This window comes from Corvus moneduloides, chromosome 8 (assembly GCF_009650955.1).
Source record: "Corvus moneduloides isolate bCorMon1 chromosome 8, bCorMon1.pri, whole genome shotgun sequence".
In the NCBI taxonomy this organism is placed as follows: domain Eukaryota; kingdom Metazoa; phylum Chordata; class Aves; order Passeriformes; family Corvidae; genus Corvus; species Corvus moneduloides.
The window spans coordinates 14,216,909-14,237,535 of record NC_045483.1 but is presented as its reverse complement, the minus strand read 5'-3'; the positions used below and the strand labels follow the sequence as shown (position 1 = coordinate 14,237,535).

Below are 20,627 nucleotides of genomic sequence, written 5' to 3'. Positions count from 1 at the left end.
GGCGTGGCCCCGCCCGGGGCGGGGCCTCGCACCCCGCCCGTGACGTCACCCACGCCACGTGGCCTCCTCAGCGGAGCGGCGCGGCCGCGCCCCTCGGCGCCGATTGGTCCTGGCAGCGGGAGGCGGGCGGGGATTGGCGGCGGGGCGGGGCGGGGCGGCGCGCAGCGAGCGGATGAATGGGGCGCGCGGCCGCGGCGGGACCCCGGTGCGGTGGCGCGAAGCGGGTCCGGGAACGCAGCGGGCACCAGGCGGAGCCGCCCCCGCCAGGTCTGTGCGAGGGACCGGTGGGCGCGGGGCGGTGTCGGAGCGAAAGTGGGTCACGGCGGGGCCCAGCGCCCCGGGCGGGGCGGGACCAGACTTGCGTGCCCCGGCCCGAGCCGGGGCGTCTCCCGCGTTCCCGGGCGGCCCCGCCTGCGCGGCTGGCCCCCTGCCCGGCGCCCCGGACCGCCCTTCCCCCGATGCCCGCCCTTCCTCACTGGGCATCCGCCCCGGATCCCGGGGGAAGCGGACCGGACCGGACGGCGAGACCGGAGTCTGACGCCGACTGTTCGGTGCCCGCAGCGGCCAGGGCCATGGGCACTCCGGCCTCGGTGGTGAGCGACTCTCCGGGACAGGCGGCGCCCGCAGCCCGCGCCCGTAAGCGGGCCTCGGCCAACATCTTCCAGGGCGTGGGGCTGCTAGAGCTGCGGAGCCTGTTCCGGAGCGGCGGGGCCGAGCGGCCCGAGGAGCGCGCCCGCCTCGTCTGGCGGTACGCGGGCCAGCGGCGCATGGCGCGGGCCCTGCGGCGGCTGCGGCGACGGCGAAGAGCCCAGCCCGGCGGCGGGATGGCAGCGCTACGGCGCTTCGAACACCTTCGGTAGGTGCGGCCCGGGGTGGCGGCGCAACCAGGGAAAGCGCGGCCGGGCCGCGTCGCTAACACACACCTCTTCCCCGTAGGATCGTGGAGAAGAAGCTGGAGGGTGACTGCGGGGCCGAGACAGGCTCAGGGTCCATGCAGCAGCACTGAGCAGCTGGGCCATGGAGAGCAGCTGGGCCATGGAGAGCAGCTGGGCCATGGAGAGCAGCTCTTCAAGGACACTAAGTGTACTGGGCAGGGTGCAATGAATGGTTAATAAAGGGTGGACGGTGGTGGCTGGTTGTGTCCTGCTCATCCCTGGCCTTCCCCCAGAGTGGCAGAACCATGGTCCAGGACGTTGTACGGCACCTAGTGTAAGGGGAACAGCCCCACAGCACAGGTCAGGTTGGAACAGACCTCTGGGTAATCTGGTCCAACCTCCCTGCTTAAGCAGGGTCAGCCTAGAGCAGATGCCACAGGATTCCATTCAGATAGTTCTTGTATACCTCTTGTGAGGGAGACTCCACAGCCTTTCTGGGCAATCTGTTCCAATGCACAGTCACTCACACAGTAACTGACCTGGCACAGTGACAGGGACAACTGAAGAACAAGTTACATGCTGCCCTTCAGGAGAAGGAATGCTTGGAAGAGGTAATAGAGATTCTCCAGGGAAAGATTTCTCTGCTGGAAGACCAGCTGGCCAAGCTGGAGGAGTGTAGCGCCCAGGAGAATGGAGAAATCATGGGGGACATTCTGAAGCTGGAGGAGCTGAAGCAGGAGGTGTCCAGCCTCACTGCCAAAAGAGCAAAGCTCCAGGCCATGGTCCTGTGGCTGAAGGAGGAAAAGCAGCTGCAGGAAGCAGCTCTACAGTCTGAATGTGGCCACTTCGAGGAAGAGAAGCAGCAGCTGGGCAGCCTCATCTCCAGCCTCCAGAGTTTCCTCTCCGAGAGCCGCTGGGCCCAGGCGAGGCTGGAGCAGGACCTGCAGACACAGGATGCCAAGGGACAGCCTGGGCAGCTGGTTGCCCTCAATGCCCAGCATGAGCAGATAGGAAAGGGACTCTGTCCTGCAGCAGCTCCAGCAGTTGCAGGAGGCCAGTGAATCCCTGTGCAGGTACATATGGATACCAGCCATGGGCCGAGGAGCCCCAAGCTGCTCCAGGGAGCTGCAGAGGCGCAGATGTAGCCAGCTGAACAGCAGCTCTGTTATTCAGATGGTTGCATGGTTTAAATACATTACATACATTTCTACAGTGCATTAGAACAATACATTTTGGGTCAGTCAAATGCAGCTGGGCCTGGCCGGGGAGTTGGGATCTCCATTCCTGCCCCCTCTGTGCTTACACAGCCAATGTTGAGCCCCCTCCCCATTGCAGGAGACAAAGCAGCTGCTCTGCTCTCCCAGGCTCACCTGCCTTCATCCCCCTCACTCCCCAAAGATGGGCTAACAGGACAGCAAGACCCAATACCGACTTTCCCTAGCAGCCTGAGAAGCCACAGCTCAAGGCAAGCGGGTACAGGCAGCAGCCCTGGTACTGTTTTATACAACACAAGCTCAGCAGCTGCTGGTGAGAGAGGGGCTCCCTGCCTCCCCCACCCACAGCAGGCCTGCAAGATTGTCAGCTCCAGGGCATCCAGGAGTCCATGCTGGTCCCCCAGTGCTCCCAGCCACGTGGCAGAAGAGCCCCTCCAGCCCTTCCCTGGCAGCCCCTGCCCCTCAAGAGGGTCCTTAGGCACAGACAAGGCTGGCACCATGCTGGCTGCACAGCAGCCAGGGAGCTTGCTGGGAGAGGGGAAAAAGTCAAGCAAGAGCCGCCATGGAGACCAGGCAGGAGAAATGGACTGGGGCAGAAGGGGAGAGGTCCCATGGGAGAGCTCTGTGAAGCCGCCTGCTCTTCACAGGGACAAGCCAGCACCTTTTTCCCCTTAATGTCTAACTGCACCCAAGCCAGTCCCATGCTGTCCCTCTTATGTCCCCTCCTCGAGCCTCTAGCCAGAGAACAGCCGTTCATTGCGGTCCCCGCTACGCCAGTGGGCAGCAGGAACTCCCCCTGAGGAAAGCAGCGTGCACGGGGTTGGGGCAGGGGAGGGACAGTGGAGGAGTACAGCACACCCTCAGGGAAACAGAGGGGGTATCACCTGCTAAAGGCCTTCCCAACCCGGCAGCTGGCATGTTGGGGAAAAAAAAGGGCCAGTGGCTGGTGTAAAGGGCTGGACGGATCCTGGCTCAGGCAGCCTGTTCATCCCAGCCCCAAGCAGGGGTGCTCAGAACCACATGCAGGCCAAGGAACAGAGGCAGGGGCAGGGTCCCAGCCATGCCACAGTTCCTGGCAGATTCCCATACCTTCCCCCTGGCCTCTGCCCCAGGCAGGGCACCAAGCTCCAGTGGAGCTGGGGAGGGACCATGCCCAATCTGCCTGGCGCCTCCAGTTCAGCTGCAGGTTCCTCCAGCCACACCTGCTCGCTCTACCCTGAAGGTCGAGTCCCAGCCACAGAAGCCAACAGTGGCCCAGCTCCTCTCGCAGTGCTAGTCCAAGGTGGCCAAGCCCTGCCCGTGGCTCCCAGAGCTACCACCATGAGAAGAAAGGCTTCCGGCTCTGGAAGCTCTGCGTGTAGGACTCACTGGCAGAGCGCTGGTGGGAGCGCGCTGTTTCCACAATCACAGGTGGCATCTGAACCAGGTGCAGTGGACTCTTCCCATCTTTCAACGCCTGAGTCAGGTTCAGGATCTGTATGGCACAACAGAGCAAGGCCTGAGCTGCCCTGCCAGAGCAACAGAGAGCACCCACACCAGCACCCTTCCTGCCATGCAGGCAGGATGAGGCTTCCTACCTCACCCAGCTGTCTTTCCTATGCACAGCTTACCTGGCCTCTCATGACAGCAATCTGCTTGTGAAACTGTCCCCTGTCAAAGCCAGGGTCTTTCTGCAAGAGAAAGAATGAAGAACACAATGGGATCCACCCACTGCTTCATGCTATGCACAAGATACCTATTCCCCAAGCCCCTCCTCCTGTCCCATGGGGTTCCTGCTTCTCCCCACACTGAATCTTCAGCTCCTGGCAGAAGTATAACCCTGCTGTGCCTCAGCTCAGAAATGCTGTCAGGAACTTGACCACCTTTCTTTTCCTGCAACCTTGACAGGGAGCTCCCCAACACCACTCCCTCTTCCTCCTCCCACATCATCTTCACCCACTCCCCCAGCTCACCTTGAAGAGCTCATACAGATCTTCCTCCAGGTCCTTGACAAAGTTGGGGTCTGAGATCTTGGGAAGAATCAGGTCCTTGATCTCCTGTGAAAAGGGGATTTTGGCCTGGGGCAGCCATGCCCAGTAGAATGGATCTGTGGGAAGAAGCAGGAGACATTAGAATTGGGAAAAGCAACACACGGTGCCACATCTGGTGTGCTAGATTCTCTGCATCTGGGACACAGGATCCAGCATCTGCCTTCTACAGTCTCTGCTGAGGAGCTGCCCATGAACCCAGAAGTTGCAGAGGCACAGCCCTAGCCCTCTCCTCTACAGTCCTTGAGGAGGATGCCCAAGCATGGAGTTGTATGGCTTGCCATGGTGCCTTGGCACAGCCTGAGGGACTCACATGCTCTCCATGAGTCCGGGTGTTTCAAGGGAAAGGCCAAACCGTTGTCTATAGCAGCCAGCTTGATGATGGGCTCCTTCACCACTACCCAGTCGCTGTCCTGGAAGGAAGTGAAGCATGTCACAAGGAGGTCCTCCCAGCAGGAACAGTCCTTCTCCTACTCTCTGCAGCCCCACTGTCAGGATCTCTGCCCTGGCTACCACAGAGGCACGGCAGCCTCTTGCCTGTAGCACGGTCCCTTGACTGTAGGGAAACATAGTCTACTTTGGGTGGGAAGGGGGACAAAGCTGTTTCCCCCCCAGGCCTCACTCCAAAGATGCACAGGTCCAGCAAAACCAGTTTCCCCCAGCAACACCAGTTTCCCCCACAGAGTTCAGCTGCATCCATCCTCATGAAGTCCCACTAGGCCACAAACCATCCATGCAAAGGGTAACAAAAGGCCCAGGAGACAAGATCAGGCCTCCACACACTTGGAAACCCAAGCCAGATGGGAAATTCCTGTCCTGCCTGCCGAGCGGGCAGCTTCCAGGAGCAGAGTCCCCATGTAGCCCCTGCCAAGGAGCAGCCACTCACCCGCACGCCCGCGCTGTCCAGGGGACAGTCATACTTGATGAGCCAGTTGTCATTGCCCCGATCTGCAGGGAGATAAAACCAGCTGTGTCAGCACCAGGGCCTCCCTGCAGCATGCTGGGCAGAAGACTGTTCCTCCTCTGACCCAGAAGTGAGACAGACATTTTAGGCTCAAACTCTACCCCTAAGTCCTTAAGCTTGCTGCAGGCATGGGAAGCCACATCAAGCCCCTCACAGCCAGCCCTAGAGATCCACATTGCCAGCTCCCAAGAGAAAGGTCAGAGTGCAACTTCAACCCCTTCCCCAGAGTGCAACTTCAACCCCTACCAGCCTGGCAGAAACTCAGGAATGCAGTGTGAAATGGAATATAGGGGCACAGTCAGGTGCCTGATTTCTGGATGTCCCTGGATCCTCACAGCTGGCAAACTTTCACCTGAGCACTGTGGTAGATCCAGATCTGCCAGAACACAGGCCAGCAGCCAGAGCCTCAGGTGGTGGGCAGCCCAGCAGCTGCACTCTGCCTAGAGGAAGATGTCATGTGGCAGCAACCAAGGGGAGAGGAGTTTCAGGTGCTGGGAAAAGACAGCAAGACCCTATCTCCCTCCTCTTTCTCCAGCATAGTAGGACATGAAGGAGCAGGCAGCATCCAATGCCAGGCAGCTGGCCCTACCTGTGTTCCTGATGATGTAATCCAGTACCACCAGCCGCTCGAACTGCAGCAGCAGCTGCCGATTAGTGTTCTCCGGGAGCGGCTCGGCTTCAAACCGCCGCAGCCAGTAGTCTGCATCCTTGTAGCCTTCCACAAAGAGCTGGAAGGAGCCCACCTGAAGCAAGGACAGGCTGTATTACAGAAGGCCACAGAAACCAGGGGGTGCCAACAGGCAGGCACAGAGGCTGGCAGCCCTACCTTGGGTGGCAGACCAATGCGGTTGAAGCGCTGGCCAACTTTCGGCACCTTCTCCAGGGCCAGCCTCTTTCCTCGGGACTTCACCCTGTCAATGGCACTGTAGTTAAAGGTCTCACTGGCCAGATACACCACCTGGAGGGACATGAGCACAGTCAGCAGGGGCCTCTGGCAAGTCACAAGACTGCCTCATAAAACCAAGACACAACATTTCCCACAGCTCTGCCCAGCACAAGGATCCCCAGGGTTTGAGCAGGAACAGTCCTGGTCTAGAGCACTCCATCTCCTAGGTCAGCAGTGGCACAAGGCAAGGTGCAAGCAGAGCTGTGTGGAAGCACACAAAAGCCTCCCCAGAACAAGACCCCAGCAGCTGTCCCCTCACCTTTGTGCGGGGAACAATGTTGAGTTCCAGCTTCTGGTCTACCAGGCTGGCACCCGCCTCCGACAGGTAGCCCTGGTTCAGGACAAGGCAGTCTCTCCCAAAGCAGCACGGGCAGCACAACTTCTGCAGCCACTTGGTCCACTTGGGGTTCAGCTGCCCATATGGCTCCTCATTCTTGGGCTTGAAGACGCCAATGATTTTCTGTGAGTGGGAGAGAAGAGGGCTGAGTCCAGGCAGTTGGTAGAGCTGGGACACCTTCCTCAGCCCGTGAGCCGGCCCACAGTGGGGACACTACGGAACAGGTCCAGAACTGCCCCTCATTAGGATAATAACCAGCCTTTGGGACCAGGCAAAACCTCACAGCTCCTGATATGGAGGTGGGAAGAGCTGGGAAGGACACCTCTCCAGCCAGTACCCCATCCCACAAGACCAGAGTGCTGCCCAGAGACCTTTATACCCAATTTGTCCCAAAAACACCGGTGATGATGCAGTCTCCTGGTAAACACATAAGTCTCATTCCAGCGACCTTTGGATGGCTAGGGAGAGCTACTGCTCATCGTTGGTCATTATGTCCACACAGGAGAGGGTCAGGGATAGCAATCCCGGCCCTGGCTCAAAAATCCATTGAACAGAGCTGATCCCAAACTGACCAGAGGAAAAGGACCATAACAGCCAAGCAGCTGCAGGGTCCCTGAGGAGCCAGGGCTCTGTGCTGGGGGCCCAGCAGGAGGGCTGACTCTCTGGGTACACTGTGGATGAGAGGGCACAGGCAGCTCCAAACTGGCCACCAGCTGGTACCAGCAGCACTCCCAGCCCCTCAGTCCAGCCTTGCATACACCGACCCAACAGTGGGGACAGCAGAGTATCCCACTGCTGCAGAGAGCACAGAAGCCTTGTGTGGGGCACTGCACCACTGCTGAGCCAGCACTGCCACACCACACAGATGAGAGCAGGGCCTTCCACAAGTCAGGCATCCCTGGGGGGCTGGCAGCCCCTGCTCTGGGGTGACTCAGCAGCACGCGCAACCAGGCCTCCATCCCATGGCTAGTGCCAGCCCTGGCCTGAGTGGGTGTCACTTCCCCAAGCTGAGCTCCTGCCAGAACATGGAAGTGGAACATGAGTCCCAGTGCCTCAGCAGGGAACCTCAATGCAATCTCAGTCTGTCCAGGACCAAAAGCCAGGCCAGAGCAAGCAGAACCAAGATTTTGTCCACCAGGAAGACAGAAAGGAAGGATTTGAGGGAACAGGATCACTTGCGCCATGCCCAGATCACATGCTGGAGCCACTTTCCCCAGGCAGGCAGGAAGGCAATCCCCCGCACCAGCCCCACACGACTGCCACGTGACTGTTAACCCATCCTTGGATATATGCCTGCAAAGAGGCCTGTCAGGAGCTCTGGCAGCATGAAGCCCTGTGCTCCATGAAACCAGTCCAGCAGAGCAAGACCCAGCCAGGCAGGAACAGCGTGGAAGCGGAGACCAGAGGCCTGGCAGCACAGCATCCCCTAGCAGACAGACCCGTGCTGAGAGCAGCACTGACAGGGAAAACAGGTCTACCTGGTGCCAGCAGCAAGGCAGAGGGAGCCCGGCCAGCACAGAGGAGCAGCTGGCAGTGGAGTGATCATAACCACCGGGGCTGGGCAGCACAGCCCAGCTGGAACAGCTCAGGCCCCAGCAGCCCCAAGAGAAATAATCAAAGAGAAAAGATTTTCCTCCCAATATCTTTCCCCCACTGCCCACAGTACCTACGCGCTACACTCTCTCGTGTGCCAACAGCGGGACATTTTTAGTGACCCTGGGCAGCAACCACAGAAACCAGTCACACACCACCTTTGCCAACAGCAAATAGTCTGGGGGACCTGCCAGCTGACAGCGCCAGCAGTACACAGACTTTGACTCCTCACACTCATGCTCCAACAGCCGTCCTTGAGCTCAGGTCTCCTACAGCCAGGCAGCCTCCGACTTGCAATCCCCAGGCAGCTCATCTGGCTGCTCACTCCAGGTCTCATGTTGGGCAATAGGAGGGAGCAAGGCTGTGGCACAAGAAGCATGTATTTCCCCACACGCCATCAGCTCAGCTTGGAACTGCGTGGCACAGCTTCCAGGAGCCAGGTTTCACCCAGGGCAGGAAAACTAGGACACACCAGACCACAGAGCTTACTCCTGCTTCCCTGGAAGCATCCTAGCACACACGTGGCAAGGCAGCCACAGGAAAAAGCAACAGCTCAAGTGATTAGGCAGGGAGCTAGCCTGTGCTGCATACACATCTAGTCAGTGGCACAGAGACGGCTGCCACACAGCTCACCAGATCTATAGGGGACCAGCTACATGCCAAGGACTTTGTCTCCACTATACCAACCACACGGCCACAGAGAAGACATCTCACTCATTTCAAAAAAACAGGCCAAAACCAGCTCAGCCCACGGAGTCACAGCCCTGGGGCTGGAGTCGCTGTGTTCAGATGCTGATGCACGGGCCTGGGGGAGGGGGTGACCCTTCCTCTTTGGGCACAAAGCCACAGAAGAGGTTGAATCAGCACTTAGACACTGCTCCCCCGCACTCTCGCTGCTGGTCCCACTGTACTTCTCCCCGGGGAAGCCCAGAGCTGCTCCGGCCGCTCCTACCAGCCCTCCACGGCTGGTCACCCCCGCCAGCGTCCCGCTCCCGGCCAGCGCCGCTCAGCCCACAGGTCTCCGGAGCCACGGGGGCGGCACCACCCCTGGGTCGCCCACGCAGGGCTGGGCCCAGCTCACCCCCTGCGGGTCCTTCACGAAGTAGCTGCCGCTGGAGCCCTGCGAGATGCGCTCGGGGAAGATGCCGCGCTCGCTGGCCAGCTCAGCCCGCCGCACGACCTCGGCAAACTCGGGATCCTCGGGGAAGTCGTTGCGCTCCCGCTGCGCCGCCGCCGCCGCCGCTGCCGCCGCCGCCGCCGCCGCCTGGGCCTGCGCCTGGGCCTGCGCCGCTGCCGGGCCCCGCGCCCCGCGCTCCAGCAGCGGCTGCCGCTCGCGGTCGCGGCCACCAGGGGAGCCGGGAGGGGAGGGCGGCGGGGGCGCGGCGGGCGGGAGGGCGCGCACGGCACCCCCCGGCAGCCCGTAGTCGGGGCCCTGCGCCCTCTCCGGCGACACCAGCGGGCTTGTCTCGTCCATCGCGCCGCCCGCCCGGCCCCGCCGTGCCGCCGCTGCCGCTTCCGCTTCCGTCCGCGTCACGGCCCATCCCCAGGGGCTGCTCCGCCCCCGCCACACCCCGTTGGCTGCTCCGTCCCCCGTCGCGCCACGCCCATCCCGGCCGCTCCGGCGGGAACTGCGGGGGCGGCTGCGGCCATGATACCGCTGGGGCGGGCTCGAAGGCTCTCGCGCCTCGCACCGTTCGTTCGGGGAGGCCAGGGTGTGTTCGCTCCCCGTACACCCCCGCCGTGGCGGTTGGCGCCGGTGCCCCGCACAAAGATGGACGCGCTGGAGTGGCCGTGCCCATTGCTGCCCTTCACAAAGATGGCGGCAGGGCGAGGGCACCGCCCCTCTGCAGCCACGCCCAAGGCGGAGAGCTCCTTGCCCCACACAAAGATGGCGACGGCGAGGGCGTGCTGCGAAGCTGACCAATGAGCAGCCGCGTTGCTAGCGGTTGCCGTGGAGACAGCCAACGGCGAGCGGGGATGGACGCTGGCGGCGTGGCACCGCCCGGCAGGGCGGGGTGCTGGCAGGGGCGGTGGCCGCCACCGCCCCTCGGCGGGACGTGGTGGGAAGCGGTGTAGGCGGACAGCGCGGAGCCAGGTGAGCGCGGGCCGCGGGTTCCTGCGCCGCCCGCACTGCCCGCCCCGCTCCTGGGCACGCACCGGGCCCGTGAGCACCGCCACGCGTGTCCCGGTGGTGAGGCGTGCGTGTATCAGCCGTGGGTGCATGAACACACCGGGGTGTGGGTGCATCAGCCGTGGGTGCACGGACACGGCGGGGTGTGGGTGCACGGACACATCGGGGTGTGGGTGCATCACCCATGGGGACAGGGACACGACGGGATATTGGTACATCGCGGTGTGGTGCATCACCCGTGGGCGCGGTCACGCCCCCGGACACACTCTCCGGGTGGGGTGTGCGCGCATCCCCCGCGGGTGCTGCTACGGGCAGCACGTCCGTGCCTTTGCCCGGGGGTGTGTGGCTCAACGGGGTCGGGCACCCCTCGGCCCCTGTGCGGTTCGGGCTGTGCTGAGCGCGTTGCTCTGCTTGCGGCGGGCACGGTACGTGCAGGCTCTGGGTGGTGGGAGCCCAGCGCGGGCGCGTCCGGCTGCTGGCCAGGCTGGAGTGCTCGTGGGGGGCTGTCGTCCGGGTGAAGTGTCACAGGCCGTGCTGGCCGAGTTCACAGCCCGCGGCAGCACCCTCTCCTCCGCCTGGCATGGCTGGGCAGGCTGCAGGCTGGGAGCCGGCGATGCGCTCCCCGTCCCTCCCATCAGCAGAGAGCACTGTTCAGTCGCTGTTCGCCTTCGCTGGGGCCGTTTCTCTGGACACAATGCCCTGGCAAGTTTCTGTTGTGCTCCCGAGTGCCGCGTCCTGCTGGTTCGCGTGGTTCAGTACCCATCTCTTGGGTGATGCGCAGCCGGGTGTAAGCCCATAGACCCCGTTTGGAGGCGGGGAGCCCCTTCCCGTCACTGGCACTGCCTGAGCTGCACCGGCAGCTGCTGGTGAGGCAGCGCCCAGCCCACCTGCCTTCCCTGTGTGCTGGGGAGAGCTGTGCTGCGTGGCAGGGTTCTGTGAGATGTGCAGGGCTTCGGGGCCTGCTTGCTGTTGGCAGGCAGGTTTGCAAACCCTGGGTAGCTGAGCAAAGCCCTGAAGCCCCAGGATCCTATCTCTGCTGTCCCTCTTAGGAGGAGTGTCCACTCATCCCTGAGGGTGAACCAGGTCTGCCCATCCCATGCTGGATCTGGAAACCCCACAAGCTCTCTGTTCCCTCTCCTGAAGAACTGCCACTGAGCACAGCCCAGCAAGCATCTCCACTCCAAAACCCTCTTTTCTGCCTGGGACTGCCCCAGCAAAGCTGAGAGTGGCCCCTGGCCTGAGCCTGCACAGTGCAAGACCTCTGGAGTTCTGCTGGAGTGCCATGCCAGAGACAGCCAGTTCCTGCCACACTCCTCTTCCTGCCACTCACTCACATTTCACAGGGCTGTGACCCCCGTGGGCTCACATCTCCCTGAGCCCTGCAGTGGGCGGGCAGCAACCCGAACCTGGCAGCTGGGGTTTCAGAGCCTGGGCAGGGCAGCTGTACTCCTGGGGTCACTTCCTCATCTGCGCTGTGCCCCAGCAGAGCTGTCCCCAGGGCAGACAGGCGCCTCTCTGCGAGCCCAGAGGATGCAAGGGCTCTGGGCAAGCCGGGCTGCTCTCCCTGCCCAGCAGCTCTCTGTGCCTCTCCCTGCCAGCTCTTGTCCTGCTGTGCCGAAGGCTGTTGCCATGACCCTCACCAAAGGCTCCTTCACCTACTCCAATGGGGAGGAGTACCGCGGCGAGTGGAAAGAAGGTGAGATGTGGCAGGAGGGGACGGTGCCACCCGTGCTGGGGTACAAGCAAACCCCGCATCTCTGCCCAGCTCCACGCTGGGGCAGGTCCTGCCTCTGTCCAGTGCTGCCCATTTCTGCTCTCACCTAGGTCGCAGGCACGGCATCGGGCAGCTGACGTTTTCTGATGGCACTACTTACGTGGGGCACTTTGAGAACGGGCTCTTCCACGGCTGCGGCGTGCTCACCTTCTCTGATGGCTCCAGGTGAGCACCCCACTCCTGCATACACCTCCTCAGGCATTCCCACTTGCCGTGGGGAGCAGCTGCCTCAGGACATCCTCCCACACAGGTATGAGGGGGAGTTTGTGCAGGGCAAGTTCAGTGGCGTTGGAGTCTTCACCCGCTGTGACAACATGACCTTTGAGGGCGAGTTCAAAGGCGGGCGCGTGTATGGCTTCGGTGAGTGCTGGTGGCATGGTGCAGGCATCTGCACGGCCCCTGCTCAGCACAGCCCCTTCCAGCATCTCCCACTTCGTCCCTCCTTCCCTGGCCCCATCTGCGGTCGGCGCGGCTCCCTGCCTCTTCACTTCCAGCCCTTCCCTCCCCTCCCCAGGTCTCCTGACCTTCCCCGATGGCTCCCACGGCGTGCCCCGCAACGAGGGCTTCTTTGAGAACAACAAGCTGCTGCGGCGGGAGAAGTGCACGGCCATCATCCAGAGGGCCCAGGGCGCCTCCAAGTCTGCCCACAGCCTGACAGCATGATGGTGCCCCGCATCCCCTCCCACCAGAGCAGGGACCCCCCTACTTGGGCACTGGCTGGCCCTGCTGGCCCTGGAGAAGGGATGTGGCACTGCTGGGTGCCTCCCTGCCCTTCGTTCCCTCCAAGTGTCCTCCTGCCAACCCCTGCCGCTGGAGGGGATGGAACCCTCCGCTCTCCACCCAAGTGCCCTGGGGCAGCCGTGGTGCCTTCCCTTTCTGGCTGTAGCCCTGGCACTTGCTGGAGCAGCAGAAGGACAGTGTGACAGGGGCTTGGCCCCTCTGCCCCCCAGGAAGACTGTGGACCACTAGGGCTGCTAGCCAGTTGCAGAGGATGGAGCAGGGGGGTAGAGGCTGGTCTCTGACCCCACTGCCAGGGTGCCTTGGCTGGAAGCTGCTGACTGAACCACGTGCCCCCAGAGGGGTAGCTCCTGGCTCACTTTCCTGCCCTGGTCCGGAGGCAGGGTGGGCACCCCAGGCACCCTGTGGCCTGCACCCTCAGCTCTGGGTGACTGGCCATCTCCCTGTATGCCCAGGGTAGGGTGACGTTTTGTCCCCAAAGAACCCAGCTTGCTCTCAGGGCCAGCCAATGGGTTGTGCTCCCCTCATCCCTGTGCCAATGCACCCACCCACTGCCTTGGGGACATCAGCAGCAGCATCCCCACCAAGGGGGACTGGGGAGTGCCCAGCCTGGCATGTGTCTGCTGCACTCTGGTGGAGATTGGTACAACGGTGAGCAAGGAGAAGGGTCAGCTGGAGCCTGGAATGAGGGACATGAGCAGGGCTGCGTGGGGTGCCAGGGCTGGAGCAGGGGGCCTGGGCAGGGCAGGAGGGGATAGAGGTATGGCGAAGGGGCAGGCAGGGGGCACACAGTTCCCCATCTTGCCCCCCACATGCATCCTTCATCTCCCCACTACACGCTCACCTTCACCCCCGGTGCGGTCTGGCTGGCTGTGGCACAGGGGTCCCGGGAGCCCTCACCGCCCAGTGCAGGGCTGCAGGGGCTGTGCCCTCCCTGCCAGTCTCTGCCTGCACCGGGTCCCGTGCCTTGCTGTGACCCTGCCTTGTGCTGCTGCCTGCACAGGCCTCAGCTGAGTAAACCATGTTGCCAAACACCCGTGCCATGTTGTTTTTGCTGGGAGCAGAGACAGTGCGGGGGCCTTGCACAGACAAGACTGCAGACACAGAGAGGAGATGGCAAGTTTATTCATGGCACAAGGATCCACTCCTTCCCAGGTGAAGACAACAGGACCCTGGGGGCTGGCCTGGGGTTGCCCCCCTCTACCCACTCTGCCCAGAGCAGCCCTCTCCAACAGGAAAGACTAACAGGGGCGGCCTTCTCCTGGCCACCTCCCAATGTCCCCAGCATATCCCCAGTTCCCAGGGTCCCTGACTCCTGTACCTTCCTGGTGTGGAAAGGGGCAGATGGAGAACACCTCACAACCAGCCATTGGCACTGAAGGTGCTCTTCAGCTCTTCAGCCTGGGCAGGGCTCAGAGGGGCCAGGGGTGCGCGGCAGGGACCCCCATAGTAGCCAAACCACTCCATGGCCTTCTTCAGCCCCGGGATCCCGAACCGGCGGGTGACCTGTGGGAGGGAGGGAGGGAGGGCATGGGGGCTTTCTGGCTCCCATGGGCCAGCACGCTCTAGGGGCTCTGCTGTGCAGGCCCTGCTCTTCTGCTTGCCATCACTCCTGTCCTCCCCATGCAGGGCTGCAAGGCTGGCAAGGTGTGAAGTGGCTTCAGCACCCCATGAAGTGCCCACTGTGGGGTGAGGGTGCAGAGCACACCCACACAGGACTCTACGCAGGAGCTCTGTGGCACGTTGGGCTCTGCAGCAGGGACAGGCCACTCCACAGTGGGATGAGGGGCCCAGGAAGGAGCAGCTCTTCCCCCACACACACACTGCTGCCTATAAATAGTCAGCAAGGCTCTCACAGAGGGTCAGGCGGTGCCCAGTGCCAGTGGACAGGCTGTTCCTTAACGTGACAGGGCTGGCATTTCCCATCTTCTCACCTCCAGCCCATCTCGGCTCACTGGCCAGGTGCTGTGCCGTCCTATCCCCCTGAACCACCCCTCCACCCACTGCAGCCCCAGGGACTTCCATCCTTTGCCTCCCCCTGGCTCTGTCATAGCCTGGCACCCTCTCCCCTCAGCATCCGAGGGGCTCTGCCTGCTCACCGCCGTGTTGGGCTCAATGAGGCGGTGCTGCAGGTCACGGGCCTCCTGCCACCGGCCCTCGCGGCACAGGTGGTCCAGCTGGCACAACGGGTCACCCAGAACATTGGCGAGGGCACACACCCCCCCAGCGGCACCTAGAGACACCAGGACACATTGGCAGCCAGCTCAGCATGCTGTGCCTAGCCAGCACCTCCCAGTCCCTCCCCTGCCTCCCCCTGCCAGTGTCCCCAGGCCAGGATGGGCAGCTGCACCTACCCACAGCATAGCTCGCCAGCAGGAAGCCGGCTGATCCTGCCAGCACCTGGAAATCCTCCTGCCTTGTCTTGTGGACCATCAGCCCCATGCGGGTGATCTAGGGAGAGACATGCTATGCCCTGGGGCAGGCATCACCCTGTCCCCCTTGCTGCAGGGTGCCTGCTGGCAGCCCTAGGGTCCAGGGAAGGGCTGCAAGTCCCAGTTCCCCATTCCCAACTTAGGTCCAGGTTTGGTGGTAAGCAGTCCTGGGAAAGTCCTGTTCCACTCACGTCCCCACCGCTGTCCTTGATCCCAATGATGTTGGGGTGCTGAGCCAAGGTGATGACAGCGTCTATGGGCAGGTCCAGGCCAGTGTTGGCAGGGACACTGTAGAGCACCACCGGGATGGGGGATGCGTTGCCAACCTGCAGACAGCCAGGCAGAGCTCAGTAGCTGGGGTGGGTTGGAGACACAGTGGACATGATCCCTCTCCTGCTGCCCCAGCTGCGGTTGCTGGCAGGCACTGGACGTGGCTCACCTCTGTGTAGTGATGGACCAGGGCAGCAGTGGTCATGGCACTCCGGTAATAGCAGGGTGTCACAACCAGCGCCACATCAGCCCCTGCCTCTGCCATGCTGACCGTCAGCTCGATGGTGGCCTGGGTGGCTGGGGAGGAGGCGGAAGGGTGAGGAGTGTTCCAGGGGGGACACATGCCCGCTGCACTGCCCCCCACACTGCCCACACAGGCACTCACATTCGCAGCCCGAGCCAGCCAGCAGCAAGCGGTCCCTGGGCAGAGCCTGGCGCACGCAGCTCACCACCTCCACCCTCTCGTGGGGTGCCAGGTATGGATACTCCCCATTGGAGCCCAGCACCACCAGTCCTGGAACACAAATATGGGGAGGGCAGGGCTCAGGCACAGGAGAAGGGTGCCAGGAATGTCAGGTATCCCCATTACTCTCACTCCCATCTTTGCTGCCAGCACCCAGGCAGAGCTCTGCAGTCCTCAGTGTGCCCTCTCTTGCCTAAATCCCTGCAGCCCTGGCCTCCTGGTCAGAAGAGAGGAGACTCTGGGGAACACTGTTGTGAGGCTGCAACCTCTTTTGCAGCTCCTCTCCTATCATCTATCTGCCCTTGGCAATCGACAGATACATACCCCACGAATGTGTGAGTGTGCATGGGAGGGCAGTGCACAGGTTCAAGCCCGCACATGTGTGGAGCGGGTGTGCAAGCACGTGCTGGCGTGTGGCAGGGCTGTGCAAGGACACACACTTGTGCCCGGGCACGTGCCATGCAAGGGGCCCCAGGTGGGTGACCCGAGGGGTTGCCAGACCCGGAGCGAAGTCCGGCTGGAGGCTGAGCACCCTTGGGAAGCTGGCAGGCTGCCTGCGTGCTGCTGCACAGCCTCTGTGGCAGGCAGGGATCTGACAGGAGCCTGCACGGAGAGGGACAGTGGGCAGCGCTTACCTCTGAAAGGGATGCTGGCGTAGCGGCGCAGGTTTCCCTCCAGCTGGGCATAGTCCACCTCCTGTGAGGGTGAGAAAGGGGTGGCGAGGGGTGGGAAGATGCCCCTGAGATCGAGTGAGGGCTCTGATCCCTGGGGGGTGCTGAGCCCCCGGCACTGCCTGGGGGCTGCCCACTGCAGAGCTGCCAGGGCGGGCCGGAGGAACGAGGTGAGGCGGCTGCTGAATGCCATGGTGGCTGGGTGCTGCTGCTGCCTGTGCTGTCTGCCTCGCCGAGGGGCTGTTAATGTTTGACAGGGCACGTGAGGGACCTGCAACCCTGCTGGGTAGATGACATGGGGGTGGTACCAGATGAGCTCAGGATGTTCTTCCCCCTTCAGGAGCTGGCTGCAGGAGCTTAGCACCCCTCCAGGTGAGCTTTGGCCACTCCAGTTGTGCTTTCCCTTCTGCTTGCCAACCCTGGCAGCTATCCCTCTGCCTCCTACAGGGCTGGGCTGCAAGGCCAGGGAGGGATCAGGCATTGCAAGCAGTCCCAGGGCTTTGGTCAGGGATCACCTGATCCAGCCGTCAGTGTAGGGTCTCCTGTAAACGGGTGAGTGTGAGCATTTCCATTTAGGGAGCATGTGTCCCAGCCTGAAAAGTGACCATGTGTCCCCCAAGGGTGACTGCAGCGGGAAAGGCAGAAGAACAAGAAGCCATCCAACCCCACAGAGTGGCTGTCCAGCAGGGGTACAGCTGCTGCTCTCTGGCACAGCCCCAGCTTCCAGCACAGCATGGACTCAGGTTGAGCTGCCCTCCATGTATTTTTCCTCCCTGAGCTTGCCCAGGTGGGACTTTGAAGGACTGTGAGCAATCAGGGTGTCCTGCAGCGAGGAGTCCTGCCCTTGAACCACTTGTGTCACCAATACCTGAGTCCCTGTCATAGGAGGCAGGGCTCAACATGCTGCCAGATAAACCTGCTCCCAGGATAACCCATCTTCCCCAGGCGCATCAACCCTGGTGCAGGCTGCCCAACCTCACAGCCACCTGGAGCCAAATGCTGCTCTTTGCTGACTTTTATTGACACAGACAAGTCTTGTCTGGATCCTGCTGCTTGGAGCTGAGCCCAGCTCTGGTCCCTGCTTGGTGCCATCATGCTGGGACCTCCATCTCCCCCTGCGGCTGCTCCTTGGTCTCCAGCGCCTGGCGTGTGTCCACCTGCCACTGCTGCACCAGGTCTGTCGGGGTCTTGCCAGCCTGCAAGAGTGGGCAGAGAGAGGCTGGGCACAGGGTGGTGTGACATGGTGGGGCAGCAAATAGCCTCAGAGGTGCCCCCCCATGCTCACCTCATTCTTGGCCATCATGTCAGCCCCGTGCAGGATCAGCATTTTGATGATCTTGTAGCGACTGAGCCGTGTGGCATCATGCAGCGCTGTGTCGCCTTCCTGTGAGAGACACAGCTTCACTGGAGATCGTGGTCCAGGGACAGGGACCCTCTGCCTGCCCCAAGCACTGCTCCCCAGCTCCCAGCACACCAACCTCCACCAGGACAAGGGGGACTGTGCCTGTCCCAGACCTGGCTGTGGCTGCAGCCACCCTGGGGCAGGGATGTGTGTGTCCAGATATGCCCCACTGTGGGTGCTGGAAGCCCTTGGAGGGGTCAACAAAGGGAGGGGGATCTGTGTTGCGACCCAGTGATGCCTGCATGGCTGCAGCACTCACCCTGTCTGAGGCATTGACATCCACCCCACAGTGGATGAGATGCTCCACAATGTCAAGGTGTCCGGTTCGGGTGGCCACATGAAGGGGTGTGCTGAGCAGCTTGAGGGGGGATGAGATGGACATCAGGGGGGATCAGCACCCACACCTGCTAACCCAACACAGGGTCAGCTCTGGTATTCCAGGGTATGCTCCTGCCCCAACCCTGTGATCTGCTCTGCCCTGCTCACCTTGTCCTTCACATTGAGGTCTGCCCCACGGTCTTGCAGCAGCTTGACAGCATCCAGGTGCCCACCCCGGCAGGCCCAGTGCACGGCGGTGCAGTCCAGCTGGACATACAGTGCTGTGTCATGGTGGGGGACACCCCTACCCTGTGTCTGTCCCCTGCCCCAGCAGGTCCCCGTGCTCGAGCTGAACTGGCAGAGCCCTGCCTGTAGCCACCTCCGTGATGGGGACAGCACTGCCCCACTGCAGGGTCCCCAATATTGCTGTAGTTCTGGCTGCACCACACCCAGATGCTCAGACCAGCATGCAGCTGGAAGCAGGATCCAGCCTCACCCGGTCCCTGAAGTCAACAGTGGCCCCACTGTCCAGCAGCTTCTGCAGGATTTCCCATGTGTCCCTCCAGTGAGGAGCGGTGCAGGGCTGTGCGGTGGAACTGCGGGACAGGGCAGCACATTGGCGGACAGATGCATCTTCCCTGGCCCAGTCTGGTTGTACTCCAGCCCTGTCCCAGGGATCTCAGCCCTTGCCCACAGGCACAGTGGGGCATGGCTGCAGGATATGGTGGCATGGCATAGGCAGGGGACAGCCAGTGGCTGCCAGGAAAGCTACCTCATCACATGTGTCGGGGGAGCCACCATCTGCCAGAAACTTCTCGATAACGTGCATCTTGCCCTGGACAGCAGCTCGCAGGAAGGTCTCTGGCTCCACAGGACCCTCCTGGTAATGGGACAGGCTCAGGGCTGGGGCAGCACAGGGGTGCAGGAGAGGGGACAACATGGGGGCCCCCTGCCCTGCTTCCCCAGGGAAGTCTCTGGCTGGCAGGGTGACCCGGGGGCTGGCCTGTGGGTGGCCCAGCCGCTATCCCAGCAGCCCCCCTCCCGCATCTTGGGACCCCCTGACGTACAATCTCCAGGGGCTCAGGTGGCGGGGTGGGCTCGGGGGTGGCCGCCCGCTCTGCCCGGCGCTGCCGGCGCTGCTTGCGGAGCTCGATGAGTCGTTGGATGCTGCCCACGTCGATGATCTCCCGCCTCAGATCCACTGAACTCCTCCGCACCCTCTCCTGGCCCTGGTGAGCACACACAGTCCCCCGTTTGACTTCTGTGCAACCAGCCACCCCTGGCCACCCCGCACCCCAATCCACTCACCTTGATGGCCTCAAGGCCCCTGTTCCTGGGGCCACAGCGTTTCTCCTCCTCCAGCTCAGGTGTGTTCATACGCTCCACGGCCGGCGGCTCCCGTGCACCATCCCCTTTGAGTTTCTGCACAGGCACAGCAGGTGCTGCAGGGTCTTGGCTGGCCACAGAGCAGCCCCACTGCCTCCATGCCCAGCCTGCCGGGGGAGGTGGCTCTGCGCGGGGCTCCCAGCTCGCCGCTGAGGTCTACGGGGGTGCCTGGCAGCTCTTGGGCTTGCACTTGCCTCCCCACCCTGCTCGGTAAGCTGGGCACCTGCTTGCTGCTCAGCTCTGCCCCATGGGCTGGAGCTGCTGGGTTGGGAACCTGATCCCCCTGAGAGCCCTTGGACACCTTGCTATATCCCCCAGGACGGCAAGGTCGGTGCCAGCCTCCTCACATCGGAGTCCCTAAGGATGGACACAGCGCAATGGGGGTTCCTACTAGAGCCCAGGAAGGTCCCCCTGCCCTATGGACCCACCTCCTCCTCCTCCTCCTCTGCCAGCTTCTGCTCAATGAGCTCCTTGGCCCGTTCCACATCCAGCTCCATGTCTGCCCGCAGTGCACAGTCCTGCGCAGGATGTGTCCTCCTCTCCTTGCTACCACAGGCAGGGAGTGCCCAGTCCTGGCTCCTGATGCTGCCGGCGGCTTCGTTGGCCTTGGGGCTTTATGCTGCTGGCCCCTCTGTCCCACAGTCCAAGGGCATCAACAGCTGTGGCTGCTCCACATGACTGGGGCAGCTTTGCCATGAGCTCACCCGCCTGCTTTCTGGTGGCCCTGACTCACCTCTCCAGCCCCACACCCTCTTAAAGAGAACCACCCCCCCCCCCCCCCACCCCGGGTTGACCAGGACACCTGTGCTTGTTATGGGGAGCTGGGGTGTGCAGAACCTGTGACAGCCAATCAAGAGAGGCTCAGCAGAGCAGGGACACGATCCAGGGCCATCCCACAGGCATGGCACCTATGCCTGTGCCACCGACCCTGGACAAGCAAGATGCTCCCATGGCTCCCATCACCCCATCTCTGTGCAACCAGATGCTGCAGTAGCCACCAACACAGCCTGAGGCTCCCTGGCACCTTTGGCAGGAAGGGGGCCTGCCCACCCCAAAGAGAAGCAATGGGTCCTCTCAAGCCTCTTA

The 20,627-nt window shown here is 62.4% G+C and overlaps 5 protein-coding genes across 8 annotated transcripts; 2 read left to right on the top strand and 3 right to left on the bottom strand.

Moving 5' to 3' along the window:
• Positions 1 to 1,131, top strand: AVPI1 (arginine vasopressin induced 1). 2 transcript variants are annotated; one of them, XM_032115648.1, is made up of 3 exons: positions 1 to 267; positions 562 to 856; positions 937 to 1,131. In XM_032115648.1, exons 1-3 carry the CDS (start codon positions 177 to 179, stop codon positions 1,004 to 1,006), a joined length of 456 nt encoding a protein of 151 aa, XP_031971539.1. In that variant the 5' UTR covers positions 1 to 176; the 3' UTR covers positions 1,007 to 1,131. The 2 variants fall into 2 exon arrangements, with proteins under 2 accessions (XP_031971539.1, XP_031971537.1); XM_032115646.1 differs by having other exon boundaries at positions 1 to 856; positions 937 to 1,004; positions 1,041 to 1,131.
• An 886-nt stretch (positions 1,132 to 2,017) lies between these two features.
• PI4K2A (phosphatidylinositol 4-kinase type 2 alpha) lies at positions 2,018 to 9,478 on the bottom strand. Its single transcript, XM_032115641.1, has 9 exons — positions 9,038 to 9,478; positions 6,286 to 6,486; positions 5,907 to 6,038; positions 5,670 to 5,823; positions 5,003 to 5,064; positions 4,430 to 4,529; positions 4,042 to 4,175; positions 3,700 to 3,759; positions 2,018 to 3,563 (listed from the first exon to the last, which is right to left on the bottom strand). Exons 1-9 carry the CDS (start codon positions 9,428 to 9,430, stop codon positions 3,402 to 3,404), a joined length of 1,398 nt encoding a protein of 465 aa, XP_031971532.1. The 5' UTR covers positions 9,431 to 9,478; the 3' UTR covers positions 2,018 to 3,401.
• Positions 9,479 to 9,968: 490 nt separating this feature from the next.
• Positions 9,969 to 13,633, top strand: MORN4 (MORN repeat containing 4). Of its 3 annotated transcripts, none has more exons than XM_032115651.1 (5): positions 9,969 to 10,051; positions 11,686 to 11,783; positions 11,912 to 12,026; positions 12,112 to 12,221; positions 12,376 to 13,633. In XM_032115651.1, the coding sequence occupies exons 2-5, from the start codon at positions 11,717 to 11,719 to the stop codon at positions 12,522 to 12,524; spliced, it is 441 nt and encodes a 146-aa protein (XP_031971542.1). In that variant the 5' UTR covers positions 9,969 to 10,051; positions 11,686 to 11,716; the 3' UTR covers positions 12,525 to 13,633. The 3 variants fall into 3 exon arrangements, with proteins under 3 accessions (XP_031971542.1, XP_031971541.1, XP_031971540.1); XM_032115650.1 differs by having other exon boundaries at positions 9,984 to 10,051; positions 11,137 to 11,783; XM_032115649.1 differs by lacking the exon at positions 9,969 to 10,051 and having other exon boundaries at positions 10,073 to 11,783.
• Positions 13,634 to 13,702: 69 nt separating this feature from the next.
• On the bottom strand, positions 13,703 to 16,753 carry HOGA1 (4-hydroxy-2-oxoglutarate aldolase 1). Its single transcript, XM_032115642.1, has 7 exons — positions 16,400 to 16,753; positions 15,687 to 15,815; positions 15,471 to 15,598; positions 15,223 to 15,357; positions 14,954 to 15,050; positions 14,699 to 14,832; positions 13,703 to 14,105 (listed from the first exon to the last, which is right to left on the bottom strand). Exons 1-7 carry the CDS (start codon positions 16,626 to 16,628, stop codon positions 13,956 to 13,958), a joined length of 1,002 nt encoding a protein of 333 aa, XP_031971533.1. The 5' UTR covers positions 16,629 to 16,753; the 3' UTR covers positions 13,703 to 13,955.
• Positions 16,754 to 16,893: 140 nt separating this feature from the next.
• Positions 16,894 to 20,313, bottom strand: ANKRD2 (ankyrin repeat domain 2). Its single transcript, XM_032115643.1, is given in 11 exon segments — positions 16,894 to 17,631; positions 17,721 to 17,819; positions 18,097 to 18,195; positions 18,324 to 18,422; positions 18,652 to 18,705; positions 18,707 to 18,751; positions 18,928 to 19,035; positions 19,223 to 19,384; positions 19,464 to 19,577; positions 19,970 to 20,101; positions 20,103 to 20,313. Coding segments are annotated over 11 exon segments (1,152 nt in total). The 5' UTR covers positions 20,238 to 20,313; the 3' UTR covers positions 16,894 to 17,526.
• Positions 20,314 to 20,627: the final 314 nt, after the last annotated feature.

Excerpts from the sequence above, each read along its gene's own strand:
- AVPI1 (XM_032115646.1), top strand. The coding sequence starts at position 177 with ATGGGGCGCGCGGCCGCGGCGGGACCCCGGTGCGGTGGCGCGAAGCGG. Across the intron at positions 857-936 it reads CGGCGCTTCGAACACCTTCG|GATCGTGGAGAAGAAGCTGG; the intron begins GTAGGTGCGGCC and ends TCTTCCCCGTAG.
- PI4K2A (XM_032115641.1), bottom strand. The coding sequence starts at position 9,430 with ATGGACGAGACAAGCCCGCTGGTGTCGCCGGAGAGGGCGCAGGGCCCC. Across the intron at positions 6,039-6,285 it reads ACATTGTTCCCCGCACAAAG|GTGGTGTATCTGGCCAGTGA; the intron begins GTGAGGGGACAG and ends ATGTCCCTCCAG. Across the intron at positions 5,065-5,669 it reads TTACATCATCAGGAACACAG|ATCGGGGCAATGACAACTGG; the intron begins GTAGGGCCAGCT and ends ATCTCCCTGCAG.
- MORN4 (XM_032115650.1), top strand. The coding sequence starts at position 11,618 with ATGCAAGGGCTCTGGGCAAGCCGGGCTGCTCTCCCTGCCCAGCAGCTC. Across the intron at positions 12,027-12,111 it reads ACCTTCTCTGATGGCTCCAG|GTATGAGGGGGAGTTTGTGC; the intron begins GTGAGCACCCCA and ends CCTCCCACACAG. Across the intron at positions 12,222-12,375 it reads CGGGCGCGTGTATGGCTTCG|GTCTCCTGACCTTCCCCGAT; the intron begins GTGAGTGCTGGT and ends TCCCCTCCCCAG.
- HOGA1 (XM_032115642.1), bottom strand. The coding sequence starts at position 16,628 with ATGGCATTCAGCAGCCGCCTCACCTCGTTCCTCCGGCCCGCCCTGGCA. Across the intron at positions 15,599-15,686 it reads GGCTGGCTCGGGCTGCGAAT|CCACCCAGGCCACCATCGAG; the intron begins GTGAGTGCCTGT and ends CCTCCTCCCCAG. Across the intron at positions 15,051-15,222 it reads TCAAGGACAGCGGTGGGGAC|ATCACCCGCATGGGGCTGAT; the intron begins GTGAGTGGAACA and ends GTCTCTCCCTAG.